This window comes from Oculina patagonica, chromosome 6 (genome assembly GCF_052425735.1).
Source record: "Oculina patagonica isolate OP01 chromosome 6, crgOcupat, whole genome shotgun sequence".
In the NCBI taxonomy this organism is placed as follows: domain Eukaryota; kingdom Metazoa; phylum Cnidaria; class Anthozoa; order Scleractinia; family Oculinidae; genus Oculina; species Oculina patagonica.
Genome location: NC_135763.1, coordinates 36766422 through 36784892, shown reverse-complemented (window position 1 = coordinate 36784892; position 18471 = coordinate 36766422). Strand labels below are relative to the sequence as shown.

General features: G+C 38.1%; 1 protein-coding gene and 1 non-coding gene across 2 annotated transcripts; both read right to left on the bottom strand.

The window, feature by feature from the left end:
- Positions 1–8731: 8731 nt before the first annotated feature.
- Positions 8732–18457, bottom strand: LOC144658069 (phosphoinositide 3-kinase adapter protein 1-like). Its single transcript, XM_078518391.1, has 9 exons — positions 18336–18457; positions 16010–16088; positions 15482–15531; positions 14707–14851; positions 13934–14212; positions 12713–12912; positions 11413–11590; positions 9472–9608; positions 8732–8920 (listed from the first exon to the last, which is right to left on the bottom strand). The coding sequence occupies exons 2-9, from the start codon at positions 16035–16037 to the stop codon at positions 8732–8734; spliced, it is 1206 nt and encodes a 401-aa protein (XP_078374517.1). The 5' UTR covers positions 16038–16088; positions 18336–18457.
- Positions 13408–13480, bottom strand: Trnar-acg (transfer RNA arginine (anticodon ACG)). Its single transcript has one exon. It is a non-coding gene; the product is annotated as a tRNA-Arg (tRNA).
- Positions 18458–18471: the final 14 nt, after the last annotated feature.

Here is an 18471-nt window from a genome sequence, read left to right as displayed (position 1 = left end):
TCCTTCTTCCGTCCGTCAGTTCGTCCGTCTGTCCGTCCGTCCGTCTGTCCCTCCCTCCCTCCCTCCCTCCCTCCCTCCCTCCCTCCCTCCCTCCCTCCCTCCCTCCCTCCCTCCCTCCCTCCCTCCCTCCCTCCCTTCCTGCGTCCCTCCGTCTCTCTCCCCTCCCTCCCTGCGTCCCTCCCTCCCTCCCCCTCCTTCACTCTATCCCTCCCTTCTTTGTTCCTTCCTTCTTTCCTTCCTTCATTCCTTCCTTCCTTCCTTTCTTCCTGAATTTTACTAATTACCTTAAGGATGTTTTAGCGGCAGAGTCAATGAATTTCTTGCTTCATTACAAGATCCGTAGTTGCTGCAAGATTTGTATATAACGTTTAGAACATAACGTTTAGAATTAAAGGGTAAAAGAAAAGAATGCACAATGAAAATGAATAAACAACATGGGCAACACGACAAGTTTTTACCACCAGAAAATCAAATATGCATTAAGTGAGGGTAATCAAAAAGATTTCCAACCCTATCTTTTGACTTTCCCTTAAGTCTCATTTAGTAAGCAAGTTGTACCAAGGCTATTATTTTGTGTAGTCAAAATAATCGATTTATTTGTTAGATTTGTTTCCAAATAATAACTTTTTACATATCAAATGTATTACTTACTTGTTATTAGTTCTGTGGGAAAGCTATAAAGGAACGGAAAACTACATGTAATTAAAAACATAGCCACACAGCACGAAGAACTATCGTAACTGAAAGAACATGGCATGATGTCGTTTTATCAATCTTTCTGTTTGTAACTAACATGGAGAAGGTTAGAATGCTCTTGAGGGGGTGGGGGTTATTTAATACTGGATCTATGGGTGACTATCACATGAAGGCCTCATACGCGAAACGTACATGAAGTGTCAGACCTGAGAGGGTATACACCTACACTACCAGGTTGGGCGCTCTAACCGACTGAGCTACGAGAGACTCGTTGTGAGCTGGGCCATTTTACTAGGTTGATATATGACACGCGTCCTGTATACTGCTAGGATCAGCAATGTCGAATTCATCAAGTTTTGTAGTAAATAATAAAGATGGTAAATTTTAAGCTCGGTAATAAATAATAAAGATAAGATGTTCTACATGACACGAGCATGGGACAAAGAAAAATTCTGAGTCCCCGACGGGAATCGAACCCATGGCCTCCCAGATACCGGTTGGGCGCTATTGTGATTGTCTTAAAAAAAAAGAGATTGTCAGCTTGAAGTGAAGGTCGAAGTGAAGGTCGAAGTTTTACAATATTTGACGTATCGTTAACACGCTTAAGGTAGGCCTCTTGTAGAAGATTATAACTTTTTAAAAAGGAAACAAATGGAAAACAATTTAGTACAGAAAAAACTTAAAGAGATGCCTAACAAACAGTGTAAAGGATATGTTAAGGCACTGTTTGGTTTGTCTACACGAGCGTGTTGAATATGCCTCAAATTTCCCCCATCATGGCCTCCGTTGCGGGCCAATTTTCAACTTTATCGAAGTTTGAAAAAAGTAAAAGAAATCGGAACCTTTTATTGCCTTTTTTGAAAATAGTTCACTAAAAGGGTTATTTGGGCAAAATTCTCGATATTCTCTGACAATCGCTCTTATTTAATATTTCGACGAAGTTTAGGCTAAACGTCTTCGGAATGAAACATAAACAGCCATTAGATTCAGGTGAACTTACATTGGGATCTGATCCACGTCTATCACGTCTATCACGTCTATCACGTCTATCACGTCTATCACGTCTATCACTTAGTCCCAGATCGTCTGAAATATTTAGTTGCATAATACAGTTAAAACAATGCAAGTCAGTATTACTAAAACAAATGTTTCCGCCGGCACATTACACACGAGAAAGCTGTCAAATTCTGCATATCCTGTCTCTTCATTAAAGGGGTAAAGAAGTAAATTTATGCTATTTTAATAGCTTATAGGTATGTTCGCATACAGCCTGAACTTAATTGAGTAATTTAACACCGGCTTTCACAGCATGATAAAGCGACTTGAAAAGGAGTACTACTTCCCCCCCCCCCCCCCCCTGGATGAAATGTTTGTGCGATAAAACGACTACAAAAAATTTGACTGTGCCCATTTATACATCTGGGTGTAAAGAGGCCCTGCGATACAACACCCGCGTATAGGCTCGAGATCTAAAGCTCATGACTAACGCCAACAATTATTTTAAAGGAAAAAAAATAACTTGAGGTTATTCCTCAGTATTGCATTGCGCATCCCTACTGCGCATAATTTCACGCGTGATTAGCGCGCGCCTGCTGAAAAATGGCGGCTTTTTCTTTACGGCTGGACCATCGCCAGAGAGGTAAATCGTCATTTTCTCGTAAACGGGTACGGTGACCTGTTGTTTTAAATTGAGTGAAAACTCTCTTTCTTTAGAAGAAATATGGACAAATTCTCAGTGTAGAATAAGAAATAATCGTCGGAAACGTCAATTTAGCAAGTCATCGTGACTACAATCATGGTGATATTATAAGGATTTATTGAGTATAAACAAGGTGCTGTTGCTAAACGATCTTAGGCACCCCCAGTTTTATTTCAAATATAACGTTCCTGTAATAAAACAATCAATGGCAAATTTTGACAAAAATTTCAGTGCAGGTTCTATTTATTGTGAATATTGTGACGCTCAGTGAAATGTCGATTTCTTTAGCCTCCAAGGAAAACGAAAATTGGCCCGGGAAATAGGGGGTAATAACAGTTTTCGACTGAGTGAAGCAGTTCAAAAGAGACAACTTTTGGCAACTTTGGGCTCGGGTTATCGGGAAGTTTCACAACTTGAGTGTTTGACGTTTGAGACTTGAGTGTTTGACGTTTGAATTGAGAAATCGGATTTCACTGTAGCTCCTCTCTCGGGGGGGGGGGGGACTCCCATATGAAACGGACGGGGATGCTCGTCGGAAATTTTGAAAAGAACTCCTAAAAGAGACCAATCTGGGTGTGGCTCAAGCCTTTCTTGACCCCTAAAAGATACAAAAAAAATTAGAATGGAGTTTATATTTGTATATTTCTTCGTGTGTAACCCTAAACGAGACCATTATGGCTAAAAATATTGGCGTTTTGGGCGTTTTTTCCCGGAACACCCTAAGCGAGACCAAAAGTCCGAAATTTACACCCCTAAGCGAGACGACGAGCATCCCCGTCACTTTCATATGCGAGTCCCCCCCTCATTATGATCTAATGCGCTTTACACTAATAACTATCGCAGTATTACAACAATAATGTACTTATAAAAATTATTCACATATATATATATACTTATAAAAAACCGATGTGATCGAAAAAATCGCTTAAAACCCTAAATAAAAAAAAGATTAAAACCCCCAATACACAATCGGAGTAAGTAAAAAGTGTAGGGTCTGGGTCCAATCCTTGGCATGCTATCATCGTAACAACGCAATTGAAAGACAGCAGACATGATTCATGTCCGCTGTCTTTCGGATGATTTGTACACTTACGATTCCTAACAAGGTTTTGTACAGGCTCGCTCAGTGTACCTGCGAAAGAAATAACTAGATTCAATTCGAAATCACTACTGCATCTTTACTCAAGTTCTTATCTTGTAAGTGATAGGCCCACATGGCAGCCGAAGCCTAAATGAGGTGGTCTTCAGTGACTTGGCATACAACACCATTAAGCTACACAGGTAGATACAGTTTGGGTAAATTATAAACGTTTCTTTTTTCAGCTACATTGGCGTAATTAATAGAGCCAACTACGATTTGTGCTCTTGTGCGAGGTATGACACTAATGACAGTGTCCCTCTCAACTCAGGATTGTACTCCTAGATGATTCTCACATTACAGAAATTGGATTTTAGCGCCTACTGGATGAAGAGGAGAATAATAATAATAATAATAATAATAATAATAATAATAATAATAATAATAATAATAATAATAACTTTATTATTTCTATAGCGCAAAAATCCATGTACATATGATCTAATGCGCTTTACACTAATAACTATCGCAGTATTACAACAATAATGTACTTATAAAAATTATTCACATATATATATATACTTATAAAAAACCGATGTGATCGAAAAAATCGCTTAAAACCCTAAATAAAAAAAAGATTAAAACCCCCAATACACAATCGGAGTAAGTAAAAAGTGTAGGGTCTGGGTCCAATCCTTGGCATGCTATCATCGTAACAACGCAATTGAAAGACAGCAGACATGATTCATGTCCGCTGTCTTTCGGATGATTTGTACACTTACGATTCCTAACAAGGTTTTGTACAGGCTCGCTCAGTGTACCTGCGAAAGAAATAACTAGATTCAATTCGAAATCACTACTGCATCTTTACTCAAGTTCTTATCTTGTAAGTGATAGGCCCACATGGCAGCCGAAGCCTAAATGAGGTGGTCTTCAGTGACTTGGCATACAACACCATTAAGCTACACAGGTAGATACAGTTTGGGTAAATTATAAACGTTTCTTTTTTCAGCTACATTGGCGTAATTAATAGAGCCAACTACGATTTGTGCTCTTGTGCGAGGTATGACACTAATGACAGTGTCCCTCTCAACTCAGGATTGTACTCCTAGATGATTCTCACATTACAGAAATTGGATTTTAGCGCCTACTGGATGAAGAGGAGAATAATAATAATAATAATAATAATAATAATAATAATAATAATAATAATAATAACTTTATTATTTCTATAGCGCAAAAATCCATGTACATATGATCTAATGCGCTTTACACTAATAACTATCGCAGTATTACAACAATAATGTACTTATAAAAATTATTTACATATATATATATACTTATAAAAAACCGATGTGATCGAAAAAATCGCTTAAAACCCTAAATAAAAAAAAGATTAAAACCCCCAATACACAATCGGAGTAAGTAAAAAGTGTAGGGTCTGGGTCCAATCCTTGGCATGCTATCATCGTAACAACGCAATTGAAAGACAGCAGACATGATTCATGTCCGCTGTCTTTCGGATGATTTGTACACTTACGATTCCTAACAAGGTTTTGTACAGGCTCGCTCAGTGTACCTGCGAAAGAAATAACTAGATTCAATTCGATATCACTACTGCATCTTTACTCAAGTTCTTATCTTGTAAGTGATAGGCCCACATGGCAGCCGAAGCCTAAATGAGGTGGTCTTCAGTGACTTGGCATACAACACCATTAAGCTACACAGGTAGATACAGTTTGGGTAAATTATAAACGTTTCTTTTTTCAGCTACATTGGCGTAATTAATAGAGCCAACTACGATTTGTGCTCTTGTGCGAGGTATGACACTAATGACAGTGTCCCTCTCAACTCAGGATTGTACTCCTAGATGATCCTCACATTACAGAAATTGGATTTTAGCGCCTACCGGATGAAGAGGGGAATCGGAGTAAGTAAAAAGTGTAGGGTCTGGGTCCAATCCTTGGCGTGCTATCATCGTAACAACGCAATTGAAAGACAGCAGACATGATTCATGTGCGCTGTCTTTCGGATGATCTATCCACTTACGATTCCTAACAAGGTTTTGTACAGGAACGCCAGAGTCACAGCTTCCGGAGCGGCGATGAGGGTCTGGTTTTCTCGGTGGAAGCCTGGGGGATAATCCCATAGATGTCGCGTCAACGGAATAACACTTTTGGACTGTAAATATTTTGTTTGGCTGACGTTCCAATCCATTCTTCGCTGTAATGAGTTAAAAATAACATATTTCACTGTACAATAATAAATTATGCGTGAGCAATCCAAATGTTATACTAAATAACTGTCATCAATTGATCCTTCTTTCTTCCCTCCTTCCCTCCCTCTCTTCCCCTTCCATTCGTCCGTCCGTCCGTCCGTCCGTCCCTCTATCCCTCCCTTCTTTGTTCGTACCTTCCTTCCCTTCTTCCGTCCGTCGGTTCGTCCGTCCGTCCGTCCCTCCCTCCCTCCCTGCGTCCCTCCGTCTCTCTCTTCCCCCATCCGTGTCTCCCTCCCTTCCTCCGTCCCTCCGTCCCTCTCTCTCTCTCCCTCCCTCTCTCCCTCCCTTCCTCCGTCTCTCTCTCCCCGCTCCGTTCCTCCCTCCCTCCCTCCCTCACTCTATCCCTCCCTTCTTTGTTCCTTCCTTCCTTCCTCAATTTTACTAATTACCTTGAGGATGTTTTAGCGGCGGAGTCAAGGAATTTCTTGCTTCATTACAAGATCCGTAGTTGCTGCAAGATTTGTATATAACGTTTAGAACATAACGTTTAGAATTAAAGGGTAAAAGAAAAGAATGCACAATGAAAATGAATAAACAACATGGGCAACACGACAAGTTTTAACCACCAGAAAATCAAATATGCATTAAGTGAGGGTAATCAAAAAGATTTCCAACCCTATCTTTTGACTTTCCCTTAAGTCTCATTTAGTAAGCAAGTTGTACCAAGGCTATTATTTTGTGTAGTCAAAATAATCGATTTATTTGTTAGATTTGTTTCCAAATAATAACTTTTTACATATCAAATGTATTACTTACTTGTTATTAGTTCTGTGGGAAAGCTATAAAGGAACGGAAAACTACATGTAATTAAAAACATAGCCACACAGCACGAAGAACTATCGTAACTGAAAGAACATGGCATGATGTCGTTTTATCAATCTTTCTGTTTGTAACTAACATGGAGAAGGTTAGAATGCTCTTGAGGGGGTGGGGGGGGGGGGGGTGGGGGTTATTTAATACTGGATCTATGGGTGACTATCACATGAAGGCCTCATACGCGAAACGTACATGAAGTGTCAGACCTGAGAGGGTATACACCTACACTACCAGGTTGGGCGCTCTAACCGACTGAGCTACGAGAGACTCGTTGTGAGCTGGGCCATTTTACTAGGTTGATATATGACACGCGTCCTGTATACTGCTAGGATCAGCAATGTCGAATTCATCAAGTTTTGTAGTAAATAATAAAGATGGTAAATTTTAAGCTCGGTAATAAATAATAAAGATAAGATGTTCTACATGACACGAGCATGGGACAAAGAAAAATTCTGAGTCCCCGACGGGAATCGAACCCATGGCCTCCCAGATACCGGTTGGGCGCTATTGTGATTGTCTTAAAAAAAAGAGATTGTCAGCTTGAAGTGAAGGTCGAAGTGAAGGTCGAAGTTTTACAATATTTGACGTATCGTTAAGACGCTTATGGTAGGCCTCTTGTAGAAGATTATAACTTTTTAAAAAGGAAACAAATGGAAAACAATTTAGTACAGAAAAAACTTTAAGAGATGCCTAACAAACAGTGTAAAGGATATGTTAAGGCACTGTTTGGTTTGTCTACACGAGCGTGTTGAATATGCCTCAAATTTCCCCCCTCATGGCCTCCGTTGCGGGCCAATTTTCAACTTTATCGAAGTTTGAAAAAAGTAAAAGAAATCGGAACCTTTTATTGCCTTTTTTGAAAATAGTTCACTAAAAGGGTTATTTGGGCAAAATTCTCGATATTCTCTGACAATCGCTCTTATTTAATATTTCGACGAAGTTTAGGCTAAACGTCTTCGGAATGAAACATAAACAGCCATTAGATTCAGGTGAACTTACATTGGGATCTGATCCACGTCTATCACGTCTATCACGTCTATCACGTCTATCACTTAGTCCCAGATCGTCTGAAATATTTAGTTGCATAATACAGTTAAAACAATGCAAGTCAGTATTACTAAAACAAATGTTTCCGCCGGCACATTACACACGAGAAAGCTGTCAAATTCTGCATATCCTATCTCTTCATTAAAGGGGTAAAGAAGTAAATTTATGCTATTTTAATAGCTTATAGGTATGTTCGCATACAGCCTGAACTTAATTGAGTAATTTAACACCGGCTTTCACAGCATGATAAAGCGACTTGAAAAGGAGTTCTACTTCTCCCCTGGATGAAATGTTTGTGCGATTAAACGACTACAAAAAATTTGACTGTGCCCATTTATACATCTGGTTATAGAGAGGCCCTGCGATACAACACCCGCGTATAGGCTCGAGGTCTAAAGCTCATGACCAACGCCAACAATTATTTTAAAGGCAAGAAAAATGACTTGAGGTTATTCCTCAGTATTGCATTGCGCATCCCTACTGCGCATAATTTCACGCGTGATTAGCCCGCGCCTGCTAAAAAATGGCGGCTTTTTCTTTACGGCTGGACCTTCGCCAGAGAGGTAAATCGTAATTTTCTCGTAAACGGGTACGGTGACCTGTTGTTTGAAATTGAGTAAAAACTCTCTTTTTGTAGAATAAATATGGACAAATTCTCAGTGTAGAATAAGAAATAATCGTCGGAAACGTCAATTTAGCAAGTCATCGTGACTACAATCATGGTGATATTATAAGGATTTATTGAGTATAAACGAGGTCCTATTGCTCCTAAACGATCTTAGGCACCCCCAGTTTTATTTCAAATATTACGTGGACTTCCTGTAATGAAACAATCAATGGCAAATTTTGACAAAAATTTCAGTGCAGGTTCTATTTATTGTGAATATTGTGACGCTCAGTGAAATGTCGATTTCTTTAGCCTCCAAGGAAAACGAAAATTGGCCCGGGAAATAGGGGGTAAAATTACTTAACAGTTTTCGACTGAGTAAAGCAGTCCAAAAGAGACAACTTTTGGCAACTTTGGGCTCGGGTTATCGGGAAGTTTCACAACTTGAGTGTTTGACGTTTGAGACTTGAGTATTTGACGTTTGAAAACTCGGATTTCACTGTAGCTCCTCTACATACCCAAAAAGAATTGTGCTGATCTGGGGGACCTTGGAGACCTTGGAGGCAGAGGAGGAGCGCAGCTAGGCCTAGGAATATACCGTATCGAATGCCGTTTATTGGTCGAACGGTTGGATTTAGGCGGCAAGGCAGGTCCTGTTACACGTGGCACATCATACGTCAGCGACGAGTCGGTGTTATGCTGCAAAAGGAAAAACACAAAATAACCCGGTGCTGGCAAATAAAAATCATTTGACAGGCCAAAATAACAATCAGGGCATTTTCGATATGGTGGAGTAAAGTATCATATTAGTTTTAAAAAGTGTTAAATTTTATCCAAATTTTATACACGACGGGGGACTTTTTATACGAGGGGAACTATATACGAGAAGCGGGGGAGGAGACGATCAAGGTTGTCATAGGCCGGGAGTGGCCAGGAGGGGAAAATGATAAGCTCGCCTCTGGAGGCGATGGTTATAGCTTATAAAAGCTCATAAAACGAAGATTATGGAGCCATACATAGAGATTTAGGTTTGTTTATTTTCAATGCAAGTTTGTACGAAGGGGGCAAGAGAAAACGGTGAATGAGGCAATACGCCTACGTAAAGTTTGAGGACATATTTCGAACTATATCAAACTCTAAACACAACAAAACAAAACAAAAAAAAACAAGTAGCAGAAGAAGGGCTAGTGAAAACAGTAGAACTCTATTGAAATAATAGAAGAAGTTCCAGTTCGTTTGTCTGTGATTACCTCTCTAGCGCTCTTCTGAATCAGCTGACTGAATGCTTTTGCTGTTTCTTCGCCGAGCTCACTATTCCTCCAGCTTTCATTTACAGCCTGTTCTGCTATGAAAATTGCTTTCCAAAGTTCAGGAGTCATGGTTATGTCTGCGGAATAACGCACGGGTATCAGTTAAAAAGAAAACCGGCTTTAATATCGCTGCCCTATACGATCCTGCATGGTGATAACGTCACTTGATGCGGGATTTTTTAGGGAGGCCAAGAAGTCCCTTTCTCCACCCTTATATGAGCACATATTGATCAAGTCCTGATGAACGTTGATTTGAGCTGCGAACGAACAGGGGTTGTTACTCCGCAAAATGTAATAATCGCCGCAAAATGTAATACTAACGCAAAATGTAATAACAATCGCCGCAAAATGTAATAATAACGCAAAATGTAATAAAATTGACGCAACATGTAATATATTGCTAACGCAAAATGTAACAACTTTCTAATGCAAAATGTACTAAATTTTCTAACGCGTTATGTAATAACGCAAAGTGTAATAACTCTAAAATTTATATATATTTCGAAATCGTTTAGCAAAACTCAGTGACATAAACTTTTTGTTGGTTTTGCGCGAGTTCAGCATTATAGGCATACCACTGATTTGCTTTAACAAAACCCCGGTTTAACTTAACTTGCATGTTGATCAGTGCTGATCAGGGCTTCGAGTACGCTTGCGCGTGATTCTGAATTTAACCCTGACACTTTGTGGTCTTTTTTAGTCCTACCGTGTGCTCGGTGTAAAATGGCGAATGTTTTATTAAGCGTTCTTTTGAGTTTATCCTTCACCTACTAATTCTCCGCCTTCGAAGTAATCAACAGGATATTCCTCGACAAAACAGACCAAAAAGAAAAGTATTTTAGGTTTGAAATGAAATGAAATGAAACACTTGAATCGATAATATTATGAAATCAGTGGGTGTTTTTTTATATTTCCCAAATTCACTCGAAAAGGCAGAGGTCAAAGTATTGCAAAACTGCTCAATTACAGTATATTTATTCAATGCGATAATACACAAATATTGACGCTAGTGCTAAAGTGCTTGTTTTGGTGGGTGGAAAAAATGGCGTTGAAAACGAAGACTATTTGCTTGTATCTCTTTTGCCATTATTGCGAATTGGAAGGGGGGGGGGGGGGATTTTTAATCTGCTCCAACAAAAATGATTAAAGGCTCCATCTACTCCTTATAATCCGATCTAAAAGGACAGTGTGGTTTGAGGAGGTACAAAATTCCTAACTCCAATAAGTACCTGCCGGAAAGAAATAGGGCTTCGGGGAGGACAGTTCCTATTTGGTCTTTGTTAACTTACACGAGGTACATTATTGAATACAATTTGCTTAATTCATGAAACAGGCATGTTATTTAAGGGCTACTACATTTTGCGTCATTACATTATGCGTTAGAAAATTTATTACATTTTGCGTTAAAAAGCTATTACATGTTGCGTTAATAAATTTATTACATTTTGCGTTAAAAAGCTATTACATGTTGCGTTAATAACTTTATTACATTTTGCGTCAATATTATTACATTTTGCGGCGATTGTTATTACATTTTGCGTTAGTATTACATTTTGCGGCATAACAGGGCTAACTAACGGAGATGTCCCGAAAAAAGGTGTTCCATTGAAGCAGTGCAAAACCAAGTGCGATGCAATTCTGGATTACTTTTAGTTAATCAGATAAAGTAAAAATCGCTCTACAATCAATGACAAATCCTGATCTTATGTGAATGACATTGCAACATCGCAACTGATGAGTTATAATGTGACAATCTTCTAACCAGACAAAGGTGACCTTTTGAGCCAATATTGTTGCAAATATTTGAGACAGGAATATTGAATTGATTGCATTTTGAGAGCATCATTGTTCGGTTTTCTACCTTCATTTAATACAGCTTACCCTTTTTGCTGATTCCAGCCCCAGACGTCTTAATATTGTCATATTGTCTATCAGAATCATCGAGAGCCAACTTGGGACCCATCATTATATACTCCTCCTCATTCTCCTCATCATTACAGTTATTAACTGCCAATTCTGTTGATTGGGTTTTATTTTTGAGATAGCTTTGTTCGTTTGACTAAAAAAAGAAATAAATATAGGAGATTCGAGTTAATGTTTTCTGAGGTATATCAGTTATTTAAACATGATTCATTTATTATACCTATAAAATAAATATTAAGAGATTAAGACACTTAACATATATTAGCTTATACCACACAAGTGAATAGTGCTTTTCGCGCGCTGATTGATTAACTCGGAAGTGAATAGCAAAGTACTATTCACCTCCGAGCAGCTAAAGAGAAACAAACTGCCTTCGCGTGTCGCTTTGTTTACCGAAAGGGCTTGTTTTGGACCGCTTTTTATTCAACTTGTGTGGTATGTACTAAAACAATTGTTCACCTCAGTGTCGGTGAATAATTGTAAAATATAAAAAAAGGAATTCGAAGCGAAAGAGAAACATAAAATAAGTGTATTTTACTTTTTTAATAACCAAAGCCGCGCATTAAACTCGCAGTGATTCAACACAATTAGCAACCAGATGGCAGAAAATGTTTATATATTTGCTTTAAATTCCCTTGTAAAATTCATTAACTATTCACGCGGGTGCAAACCAATCCCAGCGAGTATTCGGATCACATGTACACAACTGTAAACCCCAATACAAATCCAATCATAGAATTAACCTTTGATACAAACTCCTGCTCAACTAATTAGTATTCATTAACTTTTGATACAGATCTCTACCGAATCGCATAACAATACTTTGCATTCAATTTATTGTTTTCATTTTACAGTAAAATAAAATATTCGCGTCCGATCTGCATGGCCGTTAACAATGGCTCGTCTATCGGCTCGCCATTGTAAACGCCTATACAGATCTCCTGCTCATATTTTATCTACTACAAAAAAGTTTATTTTTATCGAGTAGTTCGCCTTGTTAGAGTTATTACGCATACTACATGTAAGTGATACGCATTCTACAGCGCAATCTGGAGAGGGTACCAACTCTACCGAGGGGGGTAGGCTTAGTACTCTCGGTGAATTTAGTATTTTCTCCAGGTTGCGCTCACCCTATGAATCCAAGATCAAAGATGAAGCTGAAGATAGCGGCCATAGAAAGTATGCATTATAAGAAACAGAGGACTGTAAACAATCTACCCAATAGCTGGAATAAACTCTTTCAAAACTGCAAATTTACCTGAAAATCTTGAAGATCTTCCGATAGCTCATAATGTTCATGCTTTACTGCTAGTTCCTTTGGACACATGCCGTCTTTATTCTTGAGTGCGCATGCCTGTCGTGCCGCTGGGCAGTACCGCAGGCACGCGGCTACGGTTAGCGGAAGTCTATGGGCAGCTCCAAAGTGAATAAGGGTGGGATACTTGGTGTTCGATTGAGCTGAAATTGATTAAAAAGTGACTTTGCTTGTTAAAAACACGACATCACATTATAAGCAATGTCATATAATATGGTTACCGGCTGTAATAATTTTCTTCAGTTTGAAAAATTATCTTTTAGTGACTGATTTGTGGGGGTGTGGGTGGGTTGAAACCATTTAGCTCAAGGAATTTTGGCAGGTTTTAAAAATCATGAGCTATTTCTGCTATTTGAGTGTCCGAACTTCTTATTTCTCTCAAAAAAGGCTCCTATTTGGAGACGAAATAATGAGGCTTCTTTAATACCTTAAAAGCTACTAACTTGATGAGCAAACAAAAAAGGACAGAAAAATTGAAAGTTGTTCGGCGTTTATAGAGCCTTTGTGTTTTGGAACCTATTGATGCCAGTGTAATTTTGAACCAAAAGAAATCATCTGAGCATGTTTTATATTTTGTGAATATTACGTCCTTGCAAAGAGAGAGAAAAAAAAATTAAAAAAGAATTAAAAATATTAAGCGACCCCGCCAGGACTTGAACCTGGAATCCCCTGATTCGTAGTCAGATGCCTTATCCATTGGGCCACGGGGCCTTCGTTGAAAAATGAGATTAAGGGGTACGTTTAAGACATTAACTTGAACTGATAAGAAATTGTGCAATGAAAAAATTGATCTCTTGGCCACAACGCCTGAAGATTAAAATGTGTTTATGAGTTGTCAATAACCTAAGACATCACTAAAATCGATCAGCTGAGGATAGAACGGTTTTCACTTGAGTTTCGTAGAACTAAAACAAAAAACCCAATCACTAAGCGCTGTTAATTAAACCAAAGCAAATGCGAATAACTTCGACACAAAGAAAGCCGCTCTTAACTTAGTTGTCATGGAAAATAAGGAAAAAAATATAAATATAAAAAAAATAAGAATTAATTAGACGTGGAAACTACATTTTTGGATTGTTATTATTTTCAAAGCGCTCAGCACTGTGTTATAATAACAGGTTTTGGACTTTCCTCCTGTTACTATTATCATGATGCAAAACCAACCTTCTGCTTGTCCAGTTTGAGGAATCTCAAGCAAATGAAACTCATGGGGAGACTTTTGTTGAATTTTACGAGCAATGACCTCGTCAAACATTTTTATATTACACGTTGAAGCCCCAAGCGAATCACAAAGTAGCTGCTGTGGATCTGTAGCTTTGTCCAACAGTTCCTCGACAACTTGACTCCGCGAGAAAAACTCAAAGGTACATCGTGCAACGAAAGGCTCGTGGGGTTTGACTTTGTCATATACGGTAACAATGGTTGTCTCGGGAGGAAAGTAAACTGCAAGATAAACATCATCAGAACAGGAAATGAATGCAATGTTACTGTATTTATCAAGTAATAAGCCACAACCTCTGTACAACGGAAGCCCCCGGGGGGAGCTCCATATAGTGGACCATACGGGGAGGCTCCGCCCTGGAAGGGGGTGGTGGCTTTTTCAGGCTGTAAGTGTATAAAAGGGTAGGGATTTTACAAATTGGAGTATAGAAAAGGGAAGGGAAAACTGTCAAGTTTTTTTAGTGTTACTTTGATAATATTTGCTTCCAGCTACCGCAAAACGTAATGTGGACCCGACGAAATGACGCGCGTGATTCCTACCAGGACGTACAGGCATAAAGGGCAAGATTGGCCCATCATATCTCTTTTGCGAGCATTGTGACCTACCTATTTATTGTACTTTTTTGAAACAGTGCTTAGTAGGAAACATTCAGGGAAAGTTTCAATAAAACCCTCAACAACTTAAATTTCCGAGGAATCACCTTAATTATACCTACCTGGCGCATGGGTTTGAATAACACAGCTGTTCAGTAAGACAGCGGGCACTTTTAAGCAATGGCTCTCTCCTCTGAACTCTACTTCATAAGGGCCACCATTCACGAGTAACGGCTTGTTGAAGATGAACAACACACTCTCTTTTGACTGTTGAAAATATTCATCATATATGGAATAAGGTCAACTTTATTTTAAGTTGGCCCCTAAACATATTTTATTGTAATTAAAGCTGCTTTAATCAAAATTTCATTTAGACCAAAAATTGATATAAATCGAAAAATAAAATCTTTACAGTTTCGTTTTTTTTCATCTTTCCATTATTATTTTCGATTTTTTTTTACAATAAGTACAGAATCCACGACGATTTGAATATATAAAAATAAGACAACAAAAATGTCATAAACATTTTGAATGCGTTCTATTATCATTATCATACGTGTAGGTTATTTACTTTCGGAGGTAAAGAGGGAGCGCTTTTAGCTCCTTTCCCCTTTAAAAGTATTAATGAAATCACGTTTGTTTACTTCATGTGTCCGAGAACCAGGTGCGGAAACTAGGAAAGATTCTCCAAATCTTTTAGGACCATTACACATGGTTTGCTTAATTGGTCACATAACCGACCCACAATCTGAGAGGGGAGCTAGTTGTCATAACCATCATGGGCTCCTCCCCAATAACTAAACCAATACAACGTCATTATAAGAACAAAAATGCAGGAAGAGAAGGCTTAAAATTATATTTGTAGGCAAACATTTTATTTATTGGTTTATTTCTTACATCATATTGTGTCTTGTTTGGGGACACAGCAACCAGCTGCCTGACCTCATCTGCAAATATCGGAAAACACTGAATGGTTATAAGTCTTATTACCGTTTAAATTGCTAACCAAGAACGTGTTTATCCTTCGAGAATTGATAATTTTGCGTTATCCATACTTTGTATCTCGATTTTCATTGACTGAAAACAGACTGCAAGTTCACGTAATTCTGCTAAGGCTAACACAAATCTCTAACTCGTAATCAAAACCAATATCAACCAGTGACTGGTTTTGATTGATTTGGTCGAAGAGTTCAAGTAGAACATTTTTCTAACCGTTTTTTATTCCGTGTTTGATTGAGATTGATAGCTTTCGATTAGTTTGGCCGGAAAAATTCCCTTTCAGTCGATTTGGTTGAAGGAATAGTGTGATTGTGGCTATCTCTGTGCGTAAAAAGGAAAACACTTATTATTTTAGACATGGTCAGACTACAAAAGGGACAAATAAAGTGAATGAATCTCATTGAGTTATTGATGTGGTGTTCATACCATATATGCATTCCGTATCCTCCTCCATATTGTAATCGTTGCTTTTAACAAAATGTTTTTGTTGTTTTAATGATCCTCACTGTAATAGAAAGGGACAATAAGGAAAAGATGAACTCTTACACAGAAAATGAGTCCACCCCATTCCCCGACCCAATATCAACCATCATTGTATTTATGATTTATGGAGGCTAAATTAAAAACCGTTTTCAGTATATTCCAGCTTTTATAATTTGATGGGTCACCACTACAAACATTTATCAGTTCCCACTACAAAAATGATATCAATCAAATGCCCAATCATTATGAAACAAATTGTGGTTATTTTTCTTGACGTCACTGCTAGCCATAGCAACGGTTTAAGCTGTAAAACACCCTTAATTTTAGCTCTATAAAGTGCTTATAACTCAAAAACGAGTCCAGTGACCCCGATTTGTATTATTGAGTTATGATCAGCATGCTAAAATGCAAGTTTTTGCAAAATAGGAAAAAAATTCTGCCGAGCGATGGTAAAGGTGGCTCTGAAACCACTCCAGAGAATTTTTTTAACTTTGCAAAAACTTGTATTTTTAAAACATGTCAATCATTATTCAATAATAAAACATGGGGGTCAACGGATTCGTTTTTGAGTTATAAGCACTTTGAGCTAAATTTAGGGTGTTTAACTGTATTGTGTTGACGTTTGCGTCAAGTAAAGTAATTTTACGCATCATTGACAGAAATGGCCTTAATTGTGACTCAGTCTCTTTTATGTTCAACATCTACCTACTTGTTTTTTTACTTCACTTTATTTAATAGTCTGCAGCCACACATTCATTCCTGTACAGTGTTTTTTCATAACTGAATGCTTATTGAAGTTAAATATGAATCGAAAATGCCAACCTTGGCCCGACTTAAAATAGTAATTCAATTTTATGCTGATTCGAAAGCAATGTACACTAAAATGGGTCAGTCTATTTACATCGTGACGGAAACAGCAGTAATTCGTTCAGCATTTTGTTTATTTTGACGGTGAGTCACATTTTTACGAATTAAATTGAGCATTACTTTAGAAACTTTTGTTACATAATTTGACCTTCTTCCGCTTAATTAATCCACACGACTTAATTTATGAAGTAAAACGGCTTTTGATGCAAATCAATGTCATTTATAAGATGCTCTTGATCAAAACTTTTGTTAGCTGTTTTAAATAGGATTCTAAGCGTTTTCGGACAACACGCAGTGGCAACGTTTTCAATTCTGTTTGACATCATTTGCATTAAAAAAATAAACAACAAAAATAAGGCCATCGATTCAAGGAAACGGGTCAATAACTTCAGACTTCAATTTAATAATGACACTAAACTGTTAAGTGAGTTATTGATCGCGGCTTCAGCACTCGAGTTGCTGAAAAAACAGATTTTATCGTTCCGTTTTAACGACTTAAACCAGTATTAAATGTGCATGTAGAATTCAAATACAAATGCATATTGCTTTGCGAAACTATCGTTCGAAACTGGTACGTTTTCGCTTTCTGTGTCATGATTGTTGTTATCAACATTTCAAAAATTATTATGATGAACTTAACTCATATATGTGCTATCTTCGTCCACTTAACACCATACACAGTTTCCCTTTGTTTCGTTAAAGTTCACTGTACAATTCCTTTTCTACCTAGCCTCCAATGATTCCGAAATAAAAACAACTGCAAACTAACTGCAAAGGCTGTTGCATCAGGCCCTTTCTAATCGACGAAGCTAATTCCAAATATCAAAATTCGTCAAAATTGAAAATAAATTCGACCACACTGTTACATGTAAACACAACACCAATATTAGACGTTGTACACAGCAATTCTTCGATCAGACAAATTAAATACAAATTGATTTTAATATTGAAATGGACTCACTCCAGTTACTCAATGATCATACTAATCACGGTCGAGTTACACGACATTTATCGTTAAGTACTAGGGTGTAAATGGGTACAGAAACCCCACCAGGAAATGTACTCGAGGCTAATTATTCGAACCTGTAAAAGCATTCCATTCAGGGGGTACGAGAGCCAATACTTCTAGTCGCTTCGTGCGACGATGATCGAAGTACAGCGCAGGTTCTATGCATCTATGCCATGAATGCAGTGATTCAATCGCTTCTCGATGTGAAACAGACTTTTATTATTTTTCTTGGGGTTTGTAATGATGTAATCTGCTTTTGGTAAGACCTCTAGTGGCCAGTTAACATGCGGTGTGTCAAGTAGTAATTTCATCATAATCGGAACGTTGTACATGTTTTGATTTATGGTTTTGCACATGAGAAGAGATTACATTTCAAGGAGCCATGCAACTTACCTAGCACTGTGGATCAGCGACAAGTGGGATCATATAATGAAAACGGTGTTTTAAGAAGCCAGTGAAAGTACTTCTTTATAAATCCCTTTAAAGCAGTTGCAGAGATTTTGCTATGGGAAAACTCTAGTAAGAATAT